The sequence below is a fragment of the Aulostomus chinensis genome, chromosome 20 (assembly GCF_037954235.1).
Source record: "Aulostomus chinensis isolate RoL2024-O1b breed Wild chromosome 20, RoL_Achi_v1.0, whole genome shotgun sequence".
NCBI classification, from domain to species: domain Eukaryota; kingdom Metazoa; phylum Chordata; class Actinopteri; order Syngnathiformes; family Aulostomidae; genus Aulostomus; species Aulostomus chinensis.
Genome location: NC_141339.1, coordinates 12,798,247 through 12,823,542, shown reverse-complemented (window position 1 = coordinate 12,823,542; position 25,296 = coordinate 12,798,247). Strand labels below are relative to the sequence as shown.

The 25,296-nt window shown below is 43.1% G+C and overlaps 1 protein-coding gene across 2 annotated transcripts in view; it reads left to right on the top strand.

Annotated features, from left to right (window-relative positions):
* Positions 1 to 63: 63 nt before the first annotated feature.
* Positions 64 to 25,296, top strand: part of LOC147242875 (uncharacterized) — a 27,383-nt gene continuing 2,150 nt past the window's right edge. Inside the window, exons 1-20 of one of the 2 annotated variants that reach the window (XM_086188668.1) lie at positions 2,302 to 2,859; positions 3,021 to 3,085; positions 3,361 to 4,688; positions 5,120 to 8,369; positions 8,809 to 8,952; positions 9,710 to 9,748; positions 10,218 to 10,336; positions 11,325 to 11,481; positions 11,695 to 11,834; positions 13,160 to 13,286; positions 14,377 to 14,412; positions 15,212 to 15,360; positions 15,487 to 15,610; positions 15,860 to 16,005; positions 18,170 to 18,296; positions 20,092 to 20,121; positions 20,265 to 20,377; positions 21,668 to 21,800; positions 23,448 to 23,587; positions 24,930 to 25,053. In XM_086188668.1, coding sequence (XP_086044794.1) covers positions 3,038 to 3,085; positions 3,361 to 4,688; positions 5,120 to 8,369; positions 8,809 to 8,952; positions 9,710 to 9,748; positions 10,218 to 10,336; positions 11,325 to 11,481; positions 11,695 to 11,834; positions 13,160 to 13,286; positions 14,377 to 14,412; positions 15,212 to 15,360; positions 15,487 to 15,610; positions 15,860 to 16,005; positions 18,170 to 18,296; positions 20,092 to 20,121; positions 20,265 to 20,377; positions 21,668 to 21,800; positions 23,448 to 23,587; positions 24,930 to 25,053 — 6,474 coding nt within the window. In that variant the 5' untranslated portion in view covers positions 2,302 to 2,859; positions 3,021 to 3,037. Of the gene's footprint in view, positions 354 to 2,301; positions 2,860 to 3,020; positions 3,086 to 3,360; positions 4,689 to 5,119; positions 8,370 to 8,808; positions 8,953 to 9,709; positions 9,749 to 10,217; positions 10,337 to 11,324; positions 11,482 to 11,694; positions 11,835 to 13,159; positions 13,287 to 14,376; positions 14,413 to 15,211; positions 15,361 to 15,486; positions 15,611 to 15,859; positions 16,006 to 18,169; positions 18,297 to 20,091; positions 20,122 to 20,264; positions 20,378 to 21,667; positions 21,801 to 23,447; positions 23,588 to 24,929; positions 25,054 to 25,296 lie in introns of those variants that run through there. The other variant, XM_086188669.1, reaches the window with a different exon arrangement.

Here is a 25,296-nt window from a genome sequence, read left to right as displayed (position 1 = left end):
GCACAACAAGGTGTATATTCTCTGCCTGCTGTGTCGCAGCTCCTCAGGCTTCAGGGTGTGTTACCTGGCTCGGGCAGATTCCACCTGTAACTCGGCCGTCATTACCATGGGAAAAAAATTTAAAACTTGTCTACAGCGACATACATAAAGACATCCAACCGCTGAGGACTACGAGTTAAATTTTCTGTTGTTAAGATGCACTAAATATTAATTAAGGAGCGCAGACTGGGGAACGGGTTACGCTCCGGGAGGCTGTGACACACCGGGAGGCTTCGCTCACGTGAAGGCTGTCGCAGCAAGGCTGCGTTCTACTGGGTGTACAGCTGAGAAGACCGGAGAACGCAGGAGTCATGGTAAGGTCCTGCTCTCTACGCGCTTGCTAAAGAACTCAAGTTGGAGCGTTTTGTTGTTGTTGTTGTTGTTATTTTGGTAGAATCATGACGACCAGATTCAAAGCTCCTCTGTTAGTTGTGTTCTTACGCATCAAACCTCTTTGACTTTCTCCACCATTTGAAATACTCTGGTTTGTTATTTGCGCTGTGAAGGGTTACTACTAACTGGCAGCTAGGCCTGCTCCTGCTGTTTATTTGATTAGCGTGGACACACAGCAGTGAAAGAGTTAATGTTCTTGGCTGAGCACCATGGAAAGGCTGACTGCGACTGCCCGCCAAATGAAACAAGGGTCGGCAGATTTGGAAAACCGAAAAAATGAATTCAACTGGCTCCTAAACCCACACAGCCAGTGCGTCATTTCCCCTGGAAAACTTTGTTTGGACAGGCCTCTTGGTGCTTTCAATTGCTAAAGAAAAAAATCTGAATTTTGAGAATTACATTTTTTATTATGATACCCAAGTTCTTGCATCTAATTTTAAACAGAAATGACCAGCTAAGAAACCTGGAAGCCTAAGAAGTTTATCTCCTGTTTCTCCACCTTAATTTTTTAAATTTCATTCATTCCATAAACTTACATATATCACAGGGGATTATATGTACAATATTGTCAACACTGTTGTATTTTTTATGTATTTAATTGAGATATTAATTGTTTCTCGAGATTTACCGCTCTGGAAGATCAGGTGTGTTTTAGAAATAAATCCAAAATTTTGAGGTTTGAAGTTTGTATTCGTGTTTTATGACAGCCTAAATGTGATGTGTGTATAATAAATCAATCAATAATAAGCTTATATGAATCTATATTTGACGCATCAGAGCTATCAGAGGAGCAGTTTGGGTTTTTTTTCACCCTGCTGCTGAATCACGTTCATGAAAACAAAAGTCAGAAACATCTTGATCCACTTTGTCTTGCACCCAGATTTAATGACCCACAGGACTAAACATGTACCAGGTTAGACAAGGTAAAGCTGTTCTCTCTCTCTCTCTCTCTCTCTCTCTCTCACACTCACACACACACACACACACACACACATTTCATATCCAAGTGACATTCAGTGGCCAAGCTGCAATATAACAGTTAGGCTGCCATTGTTTAGTGCGCTGTGACATTTTTATTAGGGCGGTTGATGACTAATGGTGTGAGGAAGAGCACGCTGTGTAACCCTGGTAGTCCTGGGCTAATGACCCGCTGCAGACCTCTGAAGCTCTGCTGCTGGCTCCCTAAAGTCAAATCACAAATGAGTATTTCATATTCATCTGGGATTGATTCACCATGGCACCAGCGGTTGACAGATATTTTAAAGAAGACAGCAGGAAGGCAGAAGGCTGATGTCTAGAACACCAATATCATGGCGCTGTTGGTGTAATTGGATAAAAAATACAACTTTATTACAGTGAAAATGAGACAAAACTGGGGAATTCTGCTCAACATTTATTCACTGCATTTTCTCTTTGCATATGCGCACGACTATATTTTTTTGTGTTTTTTCTATCAAATGTATAACATTCAACAGACAGTAAACAGTAACACGTTGTTAAAAGGGACTTGAAAATCATATTTTCAATGCATTTAATCCTGGTAGAAGGTAGAAGGTTGAGGGAGGGAGGGGAAAATGCATTAACTTACATTAACAACAACAACAACAGATGAGCTATGTCAGTGCGGGGAACCAGCTCAGTGAACTGGGCAATCGATGAGTGACTGGACAGGTCAAGGCACCACACATGTTGTCATTGATAAGTCGCACAACAAAAGGGATGTTCTCTTGATTTGCAGTCCAATGTTGGGGTATTGCTATTTCCACATACAATTATAATGCTTTGTCCTTATTTTACTGTTGTCGTTGTGGTTAAATTTGATTTAAAACTGCATGATATTGAACGAGGGACTACATAACTGCCTCCCAACGTCTATTTTATTGATTAATACGGGCATAATAATAAAGACGAGTCATTGTGAGCTGTCAGAAAGCGTTATTAATCCTGTCTAACATATCGGATGTTAGTAGACTATTCCTTCCCCCGGGTTAACTATATTATATATAAGCATTGATGTGATTTATGTGTATGTCTATCTTTAACTATAGAGTCTAGTAACAGTCAAAGAGCCTAAAAGGCATAAGCTAAGCTTCTGTTGTGTCTGACTTGGGAGAATTTTTTTTTTTCTCTAGACCTACCGGTTTTTTTTTTTTTAACGACATTCGTGAGAAATGTTTACGAGGAACATTGAAGGCATCATTTTACCATCCAGCTGCGTGAGCTGCGCTGAAGGGGCAGAACTTTCAACAGCGCGCATTTCTGCCATGCCACAGCCTACCGCACTTGACACTTGTGGATGCTTTAAGGACTAAACACATGTTCATTAGTTAGACATGCAGCTTCGTGCTAAACTTAAGCTGTACACACTGACAGCCGTTTACCTGCTGGAGGTGGGGGAGAAAGTTTTCTTCTAAGTGTTAACTACCGGTGAGTTGATCTTTAACTGACTCTTCAAAGTTATGTATTGATCTCTGCTGAGGCAACATATCCAGTTTGTGATGATCCTCTGCTCTCTCCCTCTCTCTCTCCCTCTCTCACTTTATTTTGTCTTGGTGGGATGATTTTGTTTTTGTTTTCTATGCTCGTAGGAGTTTATATCTAAATCATGTTCACAACCTACATAAAGAGTCTGAATGATATGGTATTTTCTACGGTAAGCTTTCAGGTTATATGCACTCCTGCATGTCTTTGCTATGCTGAAGGATGCATGGCCATACTAAAATAGATTCAAGTCTATGGACAGACAATCCCTACTTATATTTTCCTAAACCTGCACTCTTTTTTTTTTTTTCGTTCATAGACAATTCAGATATTTGCACTGTTTCATTTAACCCAAAGTATGCATATGTTGGTTTAAAAATGCATGTTTATTAACCGCTATTATGTTTTTAAGACATTTATGTTAGTTATTTCTCTGCTTTGCTTTAGTCTGAGAGCCCCGAGGAGCAGCCGAGCACCGGGGTTTTGGGCCGAATTGGGAGCTGGTTCTCTCCATGGAAAGCAAGGGGTCCCGCGAGTCCTGCTGAGAATGCCTCCCTGACTAGAGGTCAGGCAGTAAAGTCAGAAGGAGAGGAGGAGAGTGGGGAGCTACAGTGGGAGGCGAGGGGACAAAGCTCCAATCCAAATTCACTGAGTTTCTCGAGAGACATTTTCCTCTGCGAAAAGGAGGACGCCACACAGTCTGCCCACAGAGACTGTAGCGAGCCAGGAGAGGGAGGTCCAAGAGAGGAGGAGTTTGTAGAGTGCAAGGAGAAGAGAGAAGGGCAGGGCAAGGAGGGTAGCAGCGGAGCTTGGGCGAGTGGGATTCCTGAGAAGAATGCCAGTCATCTGACACATCACTCCTCCTCCTCTGATCAGGGAGTGGTATGGAACCCTGACCAGGGCCACACCCAGGCTCAGACCCAGAAACCAGCGCAAGCCCAGACAGGCAAGACACTCCATGTGTACCTGGAGGAGACCAGCGTGATTCAGTTTGGCCAAAAAACCTGTGTGGGACAGGAAGTTGTCCGAACTAAAGTCAGCAAAAACCTGCAGGTCCTGTCCAAGGAAAAGCCATCTCTGAGCTCTGATTCATCAACAGCGGCGGAGAACAGTAAGCCACATGTGAGGCCTAGTGCTGGGTCACAGAGTGATTACAGTGTCCTAGAGGGAGAGTCACATCTAGACTGGCAGTTGCAGCCTGAACTTGATCAAGAACAAACAGGCAGCATGGGGCGTAAAAAGAAACACAGGAGGAATTCTCAAGGAGATGGAGGGACCATCCCCCAGGAGCAAAGCCCCTCCAACACCCAACCTGTCAAAGAGGGATTCCCTACGTCAGATGAGTCTTTGACCAGCCCCCGGGACCAAAGTCCAAAGAATCAAACAAGACAGGCACCTGTAAGCTCCACCTCCAAGCTCAGCTCCACCTCTCCAGCCTCACCTGGAGGTGGGGAGAGAGACACTTCCTGCCGTGGTATGACCAAGCATTTGGACACTTTCCAGGACGACGGAGGCTCTGTCTTTGCTGCTACACGTGCGGTGGATGGGGCCGCAGACATGGAGGACGATCTTTACAAAGTGGAGAGAAAGACCGAGACACCAGAGTCCAAACGTAGGAGTATTAAGGTTTCTCGGAGTGAGGTGAAGCTCTTTACAAAATATGTTCCTTTGAATGCCGATGAAAGTCCAGCTGGAGAAAAACCTGGTTTTAAATCGGCATCAATGAAAGACATAGATGAAACCAAGGAGAAACCCGAGGCAGAGACTGATTCAAGGTAAGTTTGACCTGAATGGTTTCAAGAAATTCAACATTCTGCAGTGTGTATAGCAAAGCTTTCCAATTAACTATTCCACTTAAAATACTTAATCCAAAATTATACTATTAGTACTGTCAACATTAGACAACATTTTAACCTGATCCTCCAGTTTTTAGTCAAACACGACATTGCTTTTAAAATGTGTGTTGGCTGCGATTATTGTAGGTGTATCCACATGATGACTCAGGTGTAGTCCTGTGCCTCTGAAATAATAGGGCAGGTTCCAATACATGTAAGATTAGATTCTAAAAATACAGGAATATTTAAGTTAAAACTTGTGGCAGATGTTATTTCATTACACACAATGTCAAGAAACTGTTAAATCTTTCAGGTTTTTTTTTTTAGATACTTCATTTGTGTCTTATTTCTAACTTAAACCTCATGCACAGGCTTCGCCACCCAAAGAAACCCGACAAGGACTCAAAACCAGTCGCTGGCAGGATCGCAGATAAAATCAACCTCTTTGAGCGCCAGACGGTGGAGTGTCGCAAGAAGACCTTCCAAAACCCGAGGAGCGCCGACGTCTCTCCAGCCAGGAAGGCCACAGACAGACTGAAAGATGACTTTTTACTATCAGAGCAAAGATCAAAATCTGCTGAACGTTACAGCACAACCAGGCCCACCTCTGTATCACCTATGAGGGACATTCCATTGACTATCAAACAGAGGGCAAGGAACTTCACCGAAGAATCTGCCTCAGACTACAAAGCAGCCCTACCTCAAAAGTCAACCACGTCAGGAATGGTTAAAAAATCTAGCACGTCTGTAGTTGTTGCTGCCTCAAAGTCATCAGAACTGGACAGTCAGGGTAAGCCGGATATTATGCAGAGGATTAAGCCACCAGCAGTTTCAGAGATAACATTAAACACTGAGGGGTGGGATACCTCTGCTCCTGAGGTAAAGATTTCCACTCCTAATACAAACTCCAAAACAAAAGCAGCAGACCAGGGTACAAAACCTAGCAGTGTTGCAATAGATGTTACAGCTAAAGGGACAGGGGATTCTGCACAACAGACCGACAGTCCACAGTCAAGAGGCCTGAGCAGGACAGGGTCTCGCTCGAAGAGAAGAAAAAGTAGAGAACCTATGAGTCCCGTTAGCCCCAATAATAAAGACACGCCCGAGATGTTTGCAAGTAAGAAAGGGGTGGATGAAAAGGTCTCCTTACCATCTGACAAAAAAGAAGGAATTACACCAGATAAACAGTCGGATGCAAAACAGCAAACCTTTAAAAAGGAAGTAGAAGCCAAACAGAGAAAGGACGGCAGCAGCGAACAGGAGAGATTACCTGAACCATCTGTCAATAAAGATGAACCTGATACTTCTGCTGCTTCTAATAAAGGAACAAAGCCATCTATTGACAAGGTTCCAGTTAGTTTACCCCAAAAGGAGGAAAAAACAGAGGGAGACAACCTCTCATTCTCACAAGAGAGGAAAAATGACTCCAAGACCAACAGAGAAACATTTGTTCCCTCTTCCTCACCTGGTGTTGAGAAGACTTCATCAGCAGAGGAAGGCCCGCCTGTTGATCACCCCAAATTAGAAAAAGAATCGCCAATGCAACCTGAATCACAAACTAAAGTTAAGGCAATGCCGCTCAGTAAAACAGAGACTGGGCAAACACCCCAAAACACAGAAGTAATAAATCAGACTGAGTCCAAAGACTTGGGTAATTTAGAAAGGCCAGAGCGTAAAAAAACTGCTGAGAACAAAGACAAAGAATCCCCAAAGCAGCTCTTGCCTTCAGTTAAAGATATTAGAAAGGATGAGGTCTCACACAGTGGACAACAAAGTTCAGGGATAGAGGGAGCTGTTGCTAGGGACGATCTTAAAAAACATAAAGAGAGAAAAGAGGAAACACAGCCCGTTGGAGATATAACAAAATCAAACCAATCAGAAATGACCAAAGGATCACCAGACATCCCTGCTCAAACACATCATGTTAGTCAAGAAAAGCCTGCCCCCTCTTCTGTCACCCTGACTAATGAGGCTGTGAAGGGGCCAGGGAGTGATAAAGGGTCTTGGAAGGGTAAGGCGGCTACAAATCTGAAAACAGAGACGCAAACAAAGTCTACAGAGAGCTCTGGAGCGGAAATAAAGCCAGTGAGAACAACAGCAGAACCACAGCAGGATTTTGTGGAAAATTCGATTGATGACTCACACCCACATGGAGCTAATAGTGCTGGGTTCTCCGGATCAAAGTCTATTAGCAATGTGGCTGAGGAAACGAGTGTAAAAGTTGCTCTTGATGCTCCGCTGCTGATACCTGCAAAGGCTGACAACATGGCATGCGTTCAAGAGCCTAATTCTGTCTGGAAAACTGTCAGTGGCGAGGTTTCAGGCCTGGATGGTGGGAATAAAAGCGACAAATCAGTGGCCTCAAAAGTCAAAACTATCGGAGATCGAATGAAACCAGCTCATAACACAAGTGGTACCGCGTCACCCAAGGGTGTGGACAAAATATCACAAAGCCCTTCTGATAGTGCTCTTGCTAGCACCTCAGCTCATGTGATAGAGAAGACAAATGAGAAAACTATGGACTCGAAGGTGACGGAGCATTCTGCTGCTGCTAAAGGGGGTAACTCCTCACTCAAACAATTCCCCACAGTCAAAAATGATCCAGGCGACATCAAGCCAGCTGTAAAAGATTCCACCTCTCCAAAGGCTAATAAGCTGATCCCAGATTCAATCCAGCGTTCAGTCATGAAGAAGCTTAAGGTGCCACGGGGTCTCAGCAAAGATGATTCAGCTACATGTCAAGATGCCCCCTCTAGCTGGCTGGATGTGGATTTTCCCAAACAAAAACTGAAATTCTCAGAGCCCAAACTGAGCTCCTCAGTGAGTGAGAGCAATCTTCTGGATACCTCTGGAGAGCTGGATGACAATGATTTCATTGAGAAGATCAAGAATCTTTGCGCTCCTTTCTCCCTCCCTCCCCGTAAGCACAACCACCTCCGGCCACCCCAGCCCCCATTTGCAATGCCGGCTATCAAGGAGGTACGTTTTGAGAAGACTTTTGACCCTGAGGAGTTTAAGTTTGGCTTGAGGAAGAAGACTCAGTTCTCCTTAGACACTTCCCCGAGCGTGTTAGCCAAGCTCCAGAGGACGGAGGCAAAAAGTAACGTTAAGCCTGCAAGGGCGAGTTTAGCAGACAGGTATATGCTGCTCAGTAACCTGGACAATCGTCACAAGGACAAGACCACTAGCAAGGATGAGGGGGATGGTGAGGAGGAGAACGATGACCAAACTCAGCCCACATCTCGTTTAGAGGGGAGTTGTGTGGTCAGCAGCCTCACCAACTCCAGGTACAGAGGGATTAGAAATGGAGGTCAGGCGCAGACCGAGGAGTCCAAATCTGGGGATGTGTCACCCAGTGAAGCCTCCCAGCCGAGCCCTCCATCTTTATCCCAGCCACCCCCACCACTTTCCACTGCTAAGACTCCTCTCAGAGACATACTGGCCAAGCACAGGCATGCCCCGGGCAATGGAGTCGAAGCCCAGGCTGCAGAGGTTGTGGTCGGTGACTCAGGTCCTCCACTTCCCTCCTTTAACGAAATCAAGCTGCCGGGCTATTTGGAGAAGTTCCTCCCTCGGGAAGCAGCGCACAGCATCCAAGGACAGGAGCAAATAAAAGCAGAGGTTGGTTATTCTGTTTGCTCTTTTCACCGACACACTGACAAACAGATGAACAAAAAAACTGTTTTGTTTTAAATAAAAGTACACTGATCAAGTATGATCCTTCAAAGATACATTTGTTAACTCAGAAGTACAGAATTGCTCTTCAAGAGGCCAGAAGTACACCAAGTGACAAATAGAACGGCAAGAAAGTGAACTGATGAGTGCACATTTCTCCCTGAAAACAGGTGTGTGGACCCTGGTAGATACACACCTGAGCCTCTATTATTGAGTGTAAACAAAAAAAAAACTGTCCCATAACTTGAGCCAGAAAGGGAAAGTCGAAGTTACTCAGAGCTAGTTGACTATTTACCGCAATAAGACTGTATAAAAGAAAACCTCATAAATCACCAGGGACATCAAACTTAACGTGTATCTGGATTCTCGTCTGTTTGTGGATCAGGTTATTGGTGAAATGCCAACAGCAGTCGCTGTCAGTGAAGAACGGCCAGGCGTGACGCTTCCAGATGCACCATCTTTTCCTCCAGCTATGTACCCTGCACCCGCTGAGCCTCCAGCTCAGCCTCAGGGAATACCGAGCAATCATGTAAGATTGCCGCACACACGCAAATTAGAGCGGTACATCTCTCTTACGGCCGTGCCACCTTCTGATGAAAAACATTTAGTAAAAGAATTGAGTATTTGTTTCATTGATTATTCTGCTAAAGCAAAATATCACAATTCTTCCGAAGCCTAAACTGACTTTTTGAAATACCTTGTTTTGTCCTCCCTACAATGTAGCCTTGAAGAGGCCGTGAGAAATATTTTGTCAACATAGAAAAAAAAATTAATGTATATCTTTTGGGGTCACAAGATATAACCTGTTCCCTCAACTTAATTACTTTGTCGCTAGGAGGTATTGCTGTTCCCTCAGGTTTGTTGTTTTACATTTCTGAACAAGTTATATCGTGTCCACAAATGGATTAATTTAAAGTAACAAGTTTTGAGGTCTCAAAATAACTAATTTGAGGGAACAAGTTACATATCTCATGGTCACAAACATGTATTTCTCTCTATGGCCTCTCCAGGGCTCCACAGCCCAAATCCCTACCATATTCAGTTTACCATAACTACTGCCAAAACTCGCAGTGATTTATTCTATTTGCCATTCCCCTTGCACACGATTTAAACAGAGATTTTACTTCTGGGTTTGTTTGCATTTGTAGGCCAGTGTAGTCTCTTTGCCTGGAAGTAAACTGAGAGCTTGTCTTACAAAAGCAGACAAGCTTCTCGAGCATTTCACAGATATTTGTCGTGCTCAGCTGGCTTTGTCACGATAACCGCACTGTGCTTTTGCATTCCAGATAAGAACCGCCAAGGGATTTCATAAGCGGCCCGGAAAGGTACGGTACAGTATACACAGTGTCACCTACAAACAATAGGAACATGATGGAGCCAGACTTTAGACAGACAAGTCTCTGTGCTGTGAGAGCATCTGCTTTTCATTTGTTGTTCTTGGGGGTAAATAAAGGATTTAAAAAAAAACATTCAAGTGCGAATGCTCAGCTGGATGTGATTACTGCCAGTGCATTGCCAAACTTGTGGTACTTCATTATTATAGAACTTCAGGGCTCATTTATAGGAGCCTGTAATGAAATTGATGTATTACATAATAGTGCACTGTGTTTAAGTTACATAAAAATGCGTTTATCACCGTCTAAAAGACAAGAAAGGGAAGCTCTATTCCATCAGTTCCTTTTTCCCTCTCAGTGAGTCACAGTTGATCATAATGGGGCAACTAATGCATCAAACAACTGATTCTTTCTCTTCCTGGTTAATGTGCGCGACTCTGTGCTTCATGTCTCCACACAGATGGTGTTGTTTGAGAAACCTCAGTTTACTGGCCAAGCGTACGACATTTGCAGGGACGTAGCAGATGCTACCGCTCTGCAGCTCTCACCTGTCATATCTGTGAAGGTTATAAGAGGGTGGTAAGTAGTAGCTTAATGTACAACCGGTATCTTTAAACTATTAATTTAACTAACAAACAAACGTCAAATGAATCGTAGTCCCAGTATATGTTGAGTTCTTCTTGGGTTCTCGTGTGGGCTAATTTAGATTTCAGCAATGTGCTCCCAGTTAACCCTCATTCTATTTTGTTTAGCATCCAAATGAAATCACACGAGGAAAAAAAAAAAAATCAAATAAAAATGTCGCTTTGATGATAAATATATCCCCGTGTAAACAGAGATTATGAAATATAAAGTCTGATTTGAGTTTAACAGTCATACTTTGAGTTAAAAACCCTACCTTTTATGACGTCATGACTTTTTATCTTCTAATTTTGACTTTTTAATCTAAAAAATATGACTTACAGTCAGTGTTTTTGTTTTTTTTAAATCTTCAAAATTAATCTTTTTTTCTTTTTTGGCATAAAGGGCTTCCATACTTTTAATGTGCATTCAAAAGCAATAACTGTACAGTTTCTTATACAGAGATAAAGTACACGAGCATGCGATGTTGTGGCAGTTAACTCCTTATTAAAGAGAAATAAAGATCGTTATCTGTCATTTCTGGCACGCGTCCTGCTGCTGATTTCAGCTCTGTAGCTTAGTTCATGCTAGCATAAAGACAAACAGGGGAAAAGCCAGTCGGACAAAAGCCAGCGTTGCAATTCCCCTGAGGCAACCAGTACAGACTTCAGGAAGAGACAGTGTCCGGCCAAGAATCAGTGGTACATAGCCCAGTATAACCACTTTGTTTTTGTTATAGTTGTACAAATCCAGGCTTGCCCCCCCCACACACACACACACACACACACACACTTCATGCTAACTACAGTAGAAATATTTTCAGAATATATCAGACAGATGTAAGAGATTCATGTTTATCTTTCAGCAAAACAGCAAATCATTCTCAAAGTGTGGCTTCAAGTTATGTCAATCTTCTGGTTTTGTTTTTTTTTCTGCGTTTCTGCAGTTGGGTACTTTATGAGAAGCCGGGCTTTCAGGGGCGCTGTATCGCCTTAGAAGAGGGGGGCATCGAGCTGACAAACATGTGGGCCGAGTCTGAGCTGGAGACTGAGGCGCACAGCAACACACCGATGAAGATCGGCTCTGTTCGACTTGCTGTTTCAGTGAGTTCACTTGTTAAATAATTCCACCTCATCTGACCCATGGTGTTCCGATATCTCCATCCCCCTACGGCTAATATTGCTTTATTGAATTTTCCCAGAGAAGAGGAATAACAGCTTAGAACTGATAGCTGTTCACAATACAAGGAATGATTCAAGGAGCAGCGTGTGTCACAACCTGATAATTGCTGTTTGTTTCCCTTTCTTACACTGTAGGATTACAGCGTCCCCCGTATTGATCTGTTTACCGAACCGGAGGGCCGTGGCAGAGTAACACCTTACCATGACGACACAGTAGAGACGGGTTCATTTGGCATCCCGCTGAGCACCGCTTCTATCCAGGTGCACTCCGGGGTGTAAGTATGGCTGCTTCAGCAACACCATTCACTCCGATCCCTGTGATAGATTGCAAATATCACTTCCTGCATCTTCTACATGACGCTAGAGAACACACACTACCTGTAAATTACGCTGCTGTACATCAAGTGAAGACAAATCAAGAGATGTTTGTTACACGGCGCCTCCGTCCTGTAAGTAAAAGTCACAATGACTTTTATCAAACGTGAAGATTGAAAAAGACCTGATGATGTGGGGATGTGTTTTAACGCCTTTGTTTTTCATGGTAAATCCTCAAAATTTGCTCTCGCTTTTATGTACACTGACCAAATATGAAGAGAATCTAATGAAGCCCCTCGGAGGAGTTCATTAGGACCCCTGGAAATGGTCAGAACATAACAAAAGTTTAAAAATGTTGGACATCCTTTTGGCTTGAGGTCAGGGCACCAGTGGACTTTTTTTCCCCCCAGGTCTGGTCATGTGACACGTGCATGTGGAATTTTGTGCATGTAGGTGAAACATGTGGCACCGTCGAGGCGTTTCTGAGACCCGTAATTAACATAATTTATCACCAGGCCTGTTGTGTGTACAAAGTCAGGGGAACAGGTCATTAAAAAAAATTCACTTATGAGTCAGATGAATCAGAAGAGTGAGACTTAAGGATCAAGCACGCTAAGCTCAAGGTTACGCTGTCTTCTCCATGGGATGCTCTCACTGTTTGACAAATAACCAGGAGATAATAATCTTGTCTTTGTCTTCGGTTTAACTCCCACTCTCGTCTGCTCAGGAATGTCTGTCCTGCTGATGCCTGTTAGAAAACCGTCAGAGCGGGATGGGTGGGTGGAGACAAAATGAAGTGGGAGTCCCAGACAAAGGTGTGGAGAGAATCTGGCAAAAGGGAAAGTGTTTTTTTTCCACTTAAGAGGAGGAGGCATTCGGGACATTTTGTGCCCTGCCCCTGAGGGCGGTTAATGACAGTAGGGCTCAGTATTTACCTTGGCACCTTGGCAGAGAACCAACATTTTGGAAATTGTTCCTGTCTCTCTCGCTACAAAAGCTTGAACTAATTACTGTCAGTTCACTTTCAAAAGGATTCGGCCCCACTTGCTCCTCCCATTGAGTTTCTCTGTGACAAGTGGAGCGATTGTTCAGCAGACGGGGGAAGGTGGGGGCAGCTGACCTCACTTATTCTAATACTGCCTTTATAAAACAATAGTGTGGATGCACTGCAGGCTGCAGAGTGTCACAGTGCAACATGGCTTTAAAGCCACTAGGAAGTGTCATGTGGAGGGACCTTGTGGTTTAATGATGAATTGAAACGTGTGAATGCCACTTCTTACCTCAGGTGGCTGGTGTTCAGCGATCCCGGGTTCCAGGGCATGTTAGCTGTGCTGGAGACAGGAGTGTACCCCTTCCCTGAGACCTGGGGCTTCCCATCACCATTTGTAGGATCCCTCAGACCACTGAAAATGGTTTGTAGCGTTCATGTCTAACATATGCAAAGGCCTGTCCAAGAATACGACTGCTTTTCATTTTTCTGCACGTAATTTTGTTCTTATGAGAAACTTTTGTGACTCTTCTGGTGAAGACCTGCTATTGACACGGTCAAGACAGTTGCATTAGCCTACAGTACCAATATCTAAATGCCATGCAAAGGGTAACATGACAAAAAGTTTCCCAGCTCTACATAGCACATATTACTACTACTACTACTACTAATAATAATAATAATAATAATGTAATTTAAAGGATTTGGTGTGGTACTGTAAGATGGGAACACAGTAGATACCCCCCACTTTTGTGTTTAGCAAATGTTAGCATTGCTAACACCAGAGACATTCTCGGCTAACTTGCTAAACTGGTCAAAATAGCAACATATTAGCAACAGGGCACCCTGCTAAATGTGTCATAAATTTACGGAAAAGTGTCAAAAGCTAAAATGAATTTACTTTCAGAGCGCCGTTTAACAAATTCTAGGAGTCGGTCCATCAAGACCAACTCTGAGTTTCTCTGTCTCCCCTCCGACTTCCACTAGAAATATCAGGCATGTATGAAGACCAGAGAGGGTCTTCTTACCTTCAACATGGACTCCACCTGTGCTGATTTTTGCGTGAAAGAAAAGCCTTGCCTCTGATGCAATTAGATATCGAAAAGCAGGTTTTGCCAATTACATCAACTCTTTCTAGCGCACTACTTAACGGCAACCATACCGAATTTAAATAAGCTATTGTGCACATGGTAATCGTGACATTCTTCATGTTCATGTAAGAGTTTGACATCAATATCCTCAAAGAGCTTCTAGCGTCACTGAAGAGAAAACCGAATTTTTCCTCGATTCATTTTTTCTGTGAGTAAAATACAGTTCATGATGCTTGTTATATTTCAGTTTTAAAATAATTACCCGAAAGAAAAACTTGTACGTCCAATAAATCTTCCAAGATTTCTTTGAAATACCAGTAAATTATGATTGCTGATGTTGAACTTTATTATTCCTGACACCCCCCCCCCCCCCCCCCCCCAAAAAAAAGGGGCTGTGTGTGATTTCTGTTCTCTGTGTTCCAGGGAGGATTAAAAGTGGAGAATCCCATTGACATCAAGGTAATACTGACACACACTTTGCTATTATTTGAATCCGTAACATAAAGCGATCAGCCGATAAACAACAAATACTGTGTATGAAGGGTAAAAGTGACCAGCTGGCATGATGCGTCACATTCTCTTTCATTCAATCATATTTATGTCAAGCCTGAAGTAGATGCGATGTCAATGAATTTTCATTGTATGACTCAGATTCTTTTAAATTGAAGGGATAACAGGCTTTTTTGAGACTAATTATGTTGCACTCAGACTTATTTGGCTTATAATTCAACAGATATATGTAAAGAAGAGGTTTCTTATCGCAACCAATTCCCTTCAAGTACAACTTACTTAAAGATCCCCTCCACACATAGCTCGTGTTATCCAGAAAAACTCAAGTTAATACTGTAATATGTGTGTCTGAAATTGCTTAAATGCACCTCCTACTTCGTTATAAGTCCACTAGGCTTCTACATCCGGGATGCTGATTTGGATAAGGATTGTCTTGTGATGTCCCAAATCCTGCTTTTAGGCCCACCTCATTAAATCAGATTACAAATAAAGTCTACATTTTAATGAATGAGTGTGAAAACTCTTCACACACATTATTCACTCACACCAGGAAGAAAACCTCATTTTTGACTGGAGGGGGTCCGGAAGTCTAATAATGCAAAATACAGGAAGAGAAAGGGGAAAAAATAAAAAGCTCCAGGGGGGTCGTGAGGATAGAGCTACAAAAACAGCAGCGTCATCTCTTCAACCTGTAGGAATAACAGGTCATAAAAGCCTTTTTCCCCCCCCTTCTTTTTCTATACACCAGGCTGAGGTGTATGAGAAGCCTGGACTCGAGGGCTCCTGTTTGGAAATCTGCAGTGACATTTTCAGCTTTTGCGAGACTGAAGGAGACGTTGCAAGCCACGAATCAAAGAAGATAAAGTCTGTGGGTTCTTTGAAGATTACAGGAGGATTGTGAGTCTCTCCTCACTCTTCATCCTCTTTGGTTATGCAGTATTATTTTAGATTGTAGTCTTGGCTTGGAGCGAACTTCCCTGGCAAAATGTTGACTTTGAGATTAAGTCGTTTGTTTCCCTGCAGCTGGGTCGGCTACAGTCAGCCGGGCTTTGAAGGTCAGCAGCACATCCTGGAGGAGGGAGAATATCTGGACTGCAGGGACTGGGGGGGCTCAGAGCCACTTCTGTCGCTGCGCCCGATATTGGCTGTGAGTACACCACTGAGACCAAGTACAATGTACTTAAAATTACTAATTTGTAATGAAAAATTACTGCGGTGTGATGTTTACGGGGAGTTAAGGCATCAGAACTGGTGTTCAAAAAAGGAAAATTATGTAAAAGCATGCCACTAAATAGTTTTTCCAGCCAGTCTGCTGAAATAAATGTTTATTTTGCACGTGCGTTTTATGTTGCTATGGTTTTGCCTCCTTAGACTAAAGATTTTACTCCTACTGCAGGATTTCTTGTCTCCACACGTCAAAATGTTCAGTGACAAAGACTTCAGCGAGCTTGCAGACAACATTAACCTGACTGTACCTGTTATCAACATGGATGACACAGGCTACGGCATGAAGACGCAGTCCATCAATGTCATCAGAGGGATGTAAGTGATTAAAACTTTGCCTCTGCAGGTGTAATATTAGGTGGTACATACTATAATTTCTCCATGTTCACAATAACTCATCCTCGATTCCCACATGCCCCGTCTCTCGTCAGCTGCTTTCTGCACGTGAAAACATACATTACATTCTTTCAGATGTGTTTCCGTGTTCCAACCTGACAACCAGCCAGGACTACAGTGCGAGGGAATTCTTCTGAACTTTATTGCTGCTGTCTGCAGCTCAGCTCAAGTCTTATGACTGCCAAGCCCATGCCAACATGTCGAGTCATGCAGACGATCCAGTTCACAAACGCATTGGTTGGAATAAATAAGAAAATGGTTAAGTTCCATTTATAATTGTGTAGTAGCCCTCTCGTTATTCTCTTCTGTTTTACTACGGTTATGATTGAAGAGCCAAGTTACTTGTTTGATCTTGCATCTGTCGGAATGTCCTATTCTCATGAACCTGGTATGTTAGGAACGCCTGGATGGGATTTTACTACATCCTTCTCAAACCTCCTCTTGGACTCAGTGAACCAGTTCGAATTATGCACTCAAACGTCACTGTGACCTCACAAATATAAAATTATAGGATAAACTTCTGTCCTTTTATTTTGTCCAAAAATAGTCAATAGCCAATTTTACTGTCATGTCATAACGGTCTACAAAAGCAGTTACCTGGTCTTTGTCATTCAGAGCCATTACTCGGGAGGGGGACTACAGACACAAGGTGCTAACGCCAACAAGATAAACCATTTTTGTCATGTAAATCAACTCCCCAGTCGTACTCTCGGTTCATTTACTTTTGTGCTTGTGAGCATTGCCGGCCAGTTCCTCCTCATCCTTCCATACACCTTTGTTGTGTTGACCTCTCAGATGACTTAGAAAATTTGTTGTACTAAAAGGAACGTGAGAACTTTTTGGTAAATACTCACGTTTGTCATGCTCCCCAGATCCAGACCAGATAGATCCCCTTCTCTCATCCGTCCATGCATCAGGGAGACCCACAGAGACCTGCTGACTGCCAGTTAGCTAATGATTGGTAGTTAATTGGCAGGTTAGCACACCTCCAGCAAAAGTCATCAAACTTTCTCCAAAATGGTCTTTGCCTGTATTAATAGAACTCAGCTTGGGCCATTTGCTATGAAATAATTTAAAACTGCAGGATACTGAAATATTTTCCTGACTGGGTGCACTGATGTCAAAGCCTCAGCTGACAAAAAAAAAAAAAACAACTTTGTAGATATTTAGAAGAGCGACTGCAACAGAATCATGGCTGACACTGTAAGGGAATAAAGGAGGATCTACAGGATGTAGAAGCTGAACAGGCCAGACTGAGGTAGGCTAACTGCACACCTGCTACCATTCATTGTGCTAAGGTAACTAGCAGCCTGCCTGTGGGTCTCAGCTCCCTAAGGGGAGAGAAGGGCATCCATCATCTTGTCTGGCTCTGGGGAGGATGTGAAATAAATGTGTTTTCCCTCTTTATGGAAGCATTGCAAGACATACATTGCAATCTCATGGGAACATCGTATTGTTATATATAATTCCCAGTTTCCCAAAGCCTTTTTTTTCAGAGCAGTTACATATTATGCATGTGCTTTTGCACACAAAGCGTACGTAAACAAAATATGAAGAAAATCAGAATAATGAAATTCAGACCACGCATTGCTGATTGCTGGCACCCGAGGGAGAATCAAACAGTGAGTGGTGGAACATTTCGTTCTCCTCAAGGAGGCAGGACTCTTGCAACATTTAAGGGTTATTTCTGATGTGCTGCTCGCTAGCCTGTTATTAGTTAGTACAGCCTCGCCCATGTCGTGCTGCTGTCCCTCAGAGCCTCAGACTGGCTGAGTGTGTTGGGTTAGCATTCCTGTTAGAGACTTGTTCGGCATGTAAGGGCACACACGGGCCCACGAATGCAAACACACAAACAAGCTGCTCAAGATATGCTAAGAGGATGCAGTGCTGCTGAGATACGTGGGAGGCGATGAGCAACTTCAACTCTAAGCATTCACAGCATGAAGAGAAAAAGCGTTCACTGTTGCTCAAGGTTCCCGCTTTTAGCAGAGCACGCCTATGACCGTTGCTATCCATTAAATGGAAACAAAGAAATTGTAAAATATCAAGATGATGTTGAATTACAGCCCTCTTTTGTCTCTCTCAGCTGGGTGGTGTTCGAAGAGCCAGGCTTTTGTGGTGAGTCCTACATCCTGGAAAAAGGCCTGTATGGATGCCCAGAGGACTGGGGGTCACTGCAGAGCAGAATAGCCGCAGCCATGCCTGTTGTGCTGGTAAGAGCTGTGACTCATATATCCATTACATTTACTGTAGTTGGAAAAAATGGCCAGTTATTATGAAATAGGAGTTTTTTTTGTCTCCATCATCTGTCTGCTGGCTTGAGACACCCAATTAAACAAATGGACCCACTGAAACATTAGTTTTTAAGACGGAGAGTGCCCTGCGTGTTTTCACTTCCCCCGATTGAGTCAGTTTCATGGCATGTGACGAGTCACGATTCTCATGTGACCAAATCAAAATTTGAAAGACAGACAGGCCTTTGTTGTGTGGATTATCTTCAGGAGCATGTGATTCGAACAAATTCAAGAGTCAATTATTCTGCTCAGTGTGGAAGGAAATTGTTTGTCATAAGACAGAATCTGAAAACCATCACCAAGGTGACTCATGAGGAGGCCACTTGGGTTTTCAAAGCAGACGGCGATGAACAAGTGTGTGATTCCGGCCAGCATTGGAGTATAGGGTTACGCCTCAATTTGAAAATCATAAACCGCTTGTGAATGAGTTACATAATTTAGTAATAATTGGTTTTGAGCTTTTTTTTAAAAAAAAAAAAGAGAGAGAAATCACTTTTGGGAAATAGATTTCCTTAAATTTTCAATATGAGCACACAGGAAAAGAGGGTTGCAAATTTAGTGAAAATTCAAAAGATGGAAACTTTCCATGAAAATTAAAGTGATTTTCAAAAACTTGGATTTTGCCTTTCTAAGTCTCACAAGTAGGTTTCTATATGTCACAAGGGTGGTTTTCTCTTCTGTTTCACTTCTTTGTGACTCTAGCATGCAGAAAGAACCAGCCATGTATATTTGATATTAGCTTGAAGCTAATAGTGATTGGTTGCTAACAGCAAAAAAACAACAACAACAAAATTCTGCTCAAAAATGTTCAAACTTCAATCTCAAGAGCATCCATCCATTTTCTACCACTTATCCTGTTAAGGGTCATGGGGGGGCTGGAGCCTATCAGAGCGTCTACGGGTGAGAGGCGGGGTTCACCCTGGACAGGTCACCAGTTCATCTCAGGACCAACACATAGAGACAGACAACCATTCACACTCACAGTCACACCTACAGTCAATTTAGAGTATCAATCAGCCTCGTCCCCTCTTGATGTCTTTGGACTGTGGAGGAAGCTGGAGTACCAGAGAGAACCCACACAGGAACAGGGAGAACATGGAGACTCAACACAGAAAGATCCTGTGCTGGAGCTGGGACTCGAACTCAGAACCCTTGAATGCATTTCTAGCAAAAAAGAAAATACCATACACTTGTGGTTTGGCATCACTGAGCTGGAATGGTTATTACTTTAGCACAAATTAAAGTGTTTGAATGTTTAATTTGATAAAGACGACATGGGCTATACCGGACGACATGCTTGAGAGTTTGTGAATGGAAGATTGTTACAGTTTTGCTGGTGTTTTGTTGCTGCAGCTGTTATTAGCCATTAGCTTCAAGCTCAATATATGTGGCTGCTTTTCTCTTTCACGTGTGAAGTATTGCTTTAACAGGAACATATGGGAATTCATTAGAATAAAACTGGACATTCTGGGGTATTTGTTATCAAGTTGAATATCACTGATGAAACATCAAGCCCTGTGTGCAGGTTGCTTTTCAGGAAGAATGCACTGTTAAATACAGTTAACACAAATCACCCCAAAATGTCCAGTTTATTCCTCTTCATTCCCATACATACCCATTATTCCATGACAAAGTTCCAAATCTTTTGCAGCAATTTACTACAGTTATTTTATAATTATTAATGAGCGTAATGAAGTTTTTTCCTTCCTTTCAGGACGATTTTGAGAATGTGGCCAAGTTTAAGGTAGGTGAATAAAGATGAGCACAGCTCATGTTACAGGGAGATTGCCTCTCAGCAAGATGGCCATCTGATGTTGCACTCAGAGGATGACTCAGGCTCATTGTCTCCATGGTGTGTGTGTGTGTGTGTGTGTGCGCGCGCTGCAGGCAGAGCTTTTCTCTGAACCAGGTTTTCGAGGATCAGTCCTTGTTCTGGAGGAGAGCGTGGCCTCCCTGCAGGACAGTTTCTCTGTGGCGTCCTGCAAGGTCCTGGTGGGCAGGTGAGCAATGAAGCAAAGAGAAAATATTCAACTCTTTCTTTTTGAGTGACAGTTATTTTACACATCATCTTTCCCCTTGAATTGAATCGTCACAGTACAAAAGTATGTCTGGGCTTCCAGGTCTGCTTCTGCTCCAGAAACTAAAGGGACCCTGCATCTGTTTTCTGTACTGTAGGTCTTGCATCTTTGGTACCACTGAATTCATATGAACTAATTATACTAATGAGGTTATGCAATTGGAACCATTTGTTAACTAGGTGAGGCAGATGTGTACTTATCTAGATGGAGGGCTGTAGCTTGGGTCAAAGAAGAACCTGAGAATTTTGGGGCCATAAATTCTTTTGCACAAACAAAAATTCTGTTTGCTTTTTATTTATTTTTACATTGGATTTGGTGAAAGTCTTTAGTTTCCAACACCAAGATGATTTCATACTGCCTCAAACTGCCCTCTAGTGTAACATTCTTCCACCCTCAGACCACTAACTTCAGACACCTGGGCTTCCGAGGTCATGACCCCCCGGTGGGGTCGCAGGAGATTAATACATTTGCAGAACATCTATCATCATCTTCTAAGACTTATCTGCTGTATACATGTTTTCAAGATTGTGCACATTAAATAAGTTTCAACGAATGCATCCTTCAAAATGTCTAAACTATCGTTGGAAAAATAGTCCAAAGTATTTGGTTATGCACACCTTCCGTCCTGTCCTCATTTAGAGAGGAGGGAACACTGAAACCAGGGGTCACCCCGGATAGGTCGCCAGGTCATCACAGGGTTCACACATGGAGACAAGCATTCACACCCACGGGTGATTCAGAGGCTCCCCGGCTAGTTTTTGATGTGTGGGAGGAAGCCAGAGCACCCGTAGACTGAAAATTATTAAAATAGAGCAGAAAAATACAACTTGCTGCGTCCCACATGGGTAGTCTAATAATATGTTCATCCAGTTATATTGAGGGACAAATCGAGCCAAAGTTGTAGCGTGGTTGCCATGACATCACGCTGAAAGTTTGTCTCAGTTTATAAGTTCACATTGAACTACAGCAACTTCCTGGGGTCATGATAAGATTCTGGGATATCGTATTCATATTCATACTAGCACCTGGACTATTGATATAGAACCTGGGGGGGGGGGGGGGCACATTGCTGTATTGATTTTGATTCACAGCCCCAGCATGTTATTTGATGCACATTATAAAAACTGAAAACCATTACGCAATAGTATTTTGATTATTCCATTTGTGTGTGTGTGTGTGTGTGTGTGTGTGTGTGTTCTAAATGTCTTTCAGCTGGCAGGCGTGGGAGGGCCGGGACTTCTGCGGCAGGATGTACGTGTTAGAGGAAGGTAACTACCCTGACCTGAGAGCCATGGGCTGCATCAACGCCAGCTCCTCCATCCTCTCCCTGCAGACTGCTGGCTTTGTAAGTTGTTTACCAAGCTGAAGATCCACCACAACACTGTGTTTGAGCAACAAACTTTACTGCTGTGTTCCTTTGAGAAATAGAACATCTAATGTATGCAAGCTGCCCCGACAATGATTTTTGTTTTTTCAAACAACGGATCAAATGATAAATCCCACAAGTCCAACTCTACCGCAACCCCCTTGCCTCTATGTAGCTCATTATTTTGGTTTTATGATCTGTAACCTGAGCTGGTTTACTCCGCCGCTCTCCACAGGAAGCTGTTGGGAAAATAAGCTCCCATTCCTCTCTCCCTGCTCAAACTCCAAACAACAGACAGTTAGCAGTTGAGATAGTGGAGCATATAGTGGCTAAAGAGCCAGACACTTTCCTCAGGACCTGGTGCAACTCCACATGAAGGCTAATGAGTACAGAGGTTGTGTTAGCTAACCTTATCTTCTTGGCTTTCCATTTCTGTGATTATATTTTAATCTAGCTTTCTTTCCAACGGTTGCAAGCATTTTGTAAATGTTCTAAATTGAGGAGGACATTTCTGGACTGAACATTAAAAAGGAATTATTATAAATTTAAAAATATGTGATTTTTTACAAAATAAAATGTCAATCAACATTTAACACGTGAAAATACACCAAACTTACATATAGTTGCAGCAAAATAGATCATACAGTACAATATAGTGGGATCATTGATGTTTCTTCTCACCTTAATACTTCTGCTGAGCAGGTCATGTGATCGCCGGCGCGTCTGTTTATTAGCAGGAAACAAATGGATGGAATTTAATGAAATGGAATGAGTGGAAGTAATAGGACAACCAACAAACGATTATCCTTTGAGGAGGATGTGGATCAAATCGGAGATCCTGGGGTGATCAGGGTGCCTGTTTTGGTGAAGTTGGAAATGCGAGGAGGGAGGATGAATCAAAGATTTATTTAACAAAAATAATCAGAAACCAAACAAGGCTTAACCCGGGTGAAAGCAACAAACATGAAGGCGGAATCAGGCAGGTGAGGCAAAGACCTAACAGCATGGTAAACAGACACACTAACCTCAACGAATAAAGCAGGAAGGCAGCGAAGGAGCCGACTGGTTGAGGGACGCAATGAACAGGACTGTGATTGACAAGGGCTAATTAACAGATGGGAAACAGGTTAGACTGAAAAAAAGGGCGGGAAACAGACACAGAAAGAAAGTGTAGAGCTGACGAACTCATGGGAGGGAAGTGCTACAAAGTAAAAGAGGAAATGACTAGAAACAAAAGAGGAACCAAGGAGAAAGAGAAATAATCCAAAAACCACAACCCAAAACTGAGTCCAAACTTAGAGGGGGTTCAGACGCAACCTTAAACCTGGAAGCTTCCTATACTGAAAACATTAGCTTGTCTGACATTGTCCTCCAGATCAAAGGAGGCAGGATGAAAAAAACAGCCAAGCAGGATAAAACATGACTACCTGTGACTCATTTCATACAGAAGGGCTGTGATAAAAGCCTTGCATCAGGTTCAGGAAGTATAAAAGCGCTCGGTCTCCTGGGTAACCTCTCTCTCTCTCAAAAAAAAACAACATTTATCATATCCTACACAACCCGCAGCAATTGTACTACTCCTCACAATACTTACTGTACTTTCTTCATCTTTTCCTCCCCCGAAAGGAGTTCTCGCTGCCCTCCATCACTCTGTTTGAGCGCGGCGGTCTGCGGGGGAAGAGGGTGGTCCTGACTGATGGGTCCGTCAACCTTCAGCTGGCTGGAGGCTGCGGTCGAATCCAGTCTGTGCTGGTGGAGGGAGGCATGTGAGTGGATTTATACAGGAACATCAGAGTTACCACTGATTGGACATCTCACCGGTTCATGCGGCTTGTGTTTGTGTACGTCCCCCTGGATACCGAACCCACCAAGCCGTCAGTGACATATTAATGCCTCAACTCCAGCAACAGCAGCCGGCCAGAGGCTTTACATCTGCAGGTTGTCCGTCCACCTGTGCCGTTGTTTTATAGGACAATAATTCTAAAAGACCTTGAGTGAATTTCTTTCAATTTGACACAATGTCAAGGATTCATGTCACTCAGATAAAGATCTTTTCTGTTTCACACACATATTATTCAGTTGCCTTCGTTGGTTCTCCTCACCTCAAACGTTATCATCTACCAAACAAATTTGTTTGGATGTGGTGAACCGCTCCCATGTAGTCTGTACCACAGTAACTCGCACATAGAGTCCTGTAGCATCTCAACAGGCAGAGTGAAGTTGAAACAACGCTGGCTTTAAAACGTCTAAATAAGTAGTTTGAGTCATGTGACTAGTTTTTATTTCAGGTCAGTAACCACAACGTGAAGATAGTGGTGGTTTTTGAGTGCGTGCGTTCGTGTAGGCGCAGCGGTTTGGGCTTGTTCATTTCATAGATTGACATTGATTGCGTGCAGACTGCAGGGTCAGCACATCCCATTTTGCCGTATGACAGCACTTACAGATGATGGAAACATTATGCTGATGTGTGAGATTCAGAATGTAGGTGTGAGCCCATGCTGAGGAAATAAAGGGCTCACAGTGTGTGCCAGAGCTGTGTCTGGAGTGGCACATTCCTACCGCTGGAGAAGGGGGGGGGGGGGTGCAATCAGCCAGGACCATTGAGACTGGACTTGAAAGCAATGTTTAGTTGCGGCACGAAATTGGACGGCCATGAGGCCCACCACATTTTAGAAGATTACCTTGTAAAGTGTTGCATGAAATTGAGGAGTCAGAAGAGAGCTGCGTGGTAAAAGAAATCCCCTGCGAGCACAAAAGCACAGCAAAGGTGCTGTGTAATAGAATCACGTCATAAATCAAACACCACTGTAAACAACAAACAGTCCCTTTTGTTGATATGGCGTGTTTTTTCTCCGAAAGGTGCATTCTGTTGCTTTTTTTTTTTTAATTATTTACTTATTTTTTCATCTGCAATTTGTGGAACTTAGATGATTAAGTTAAAAATCTTCCCAAATGGCAGCTCTACGTTACAGGACCCAACATTTGCACAGTGAATGAATAAACAAATTTATATTCTGGATGTAAGAAACACTGACAGCGTAGAGCTTGGGTGGGGGTCAAAGGTCAGAGCTGGGTTAACAGCTACCTGTGTGTTTCTTTTATAACCAGGTGGATATTATACGAGGGCATCAACTATCGCGGGGCTCAGATTTTGTTGAAACCTGGCGAGGTGCCCGACTGGCACAAGTTCAGCAAATGGAAGAAAATTGGATCCCTCCGTCCTCTTCTGCAGGTAAACGCTGTTACTCTTTGGCTTTTCCAAAGCTGTTCACAACAAAGACCAAAATACACAAGAGGTTTTACTTTCACACCGCCAAATCTTTTGGTAATGTAGACCTGAGCTATTTGGATCCGCCAGGAGTTTCTTTCTACAGCCTACTTACTTCAACAGGTTAATCCGATAAACGCGTGGAGCTGCCTTGATGATTTACTCTGCACGTATGAGAATAGAAGTCCTGATCCTCTGTGTTTGGCC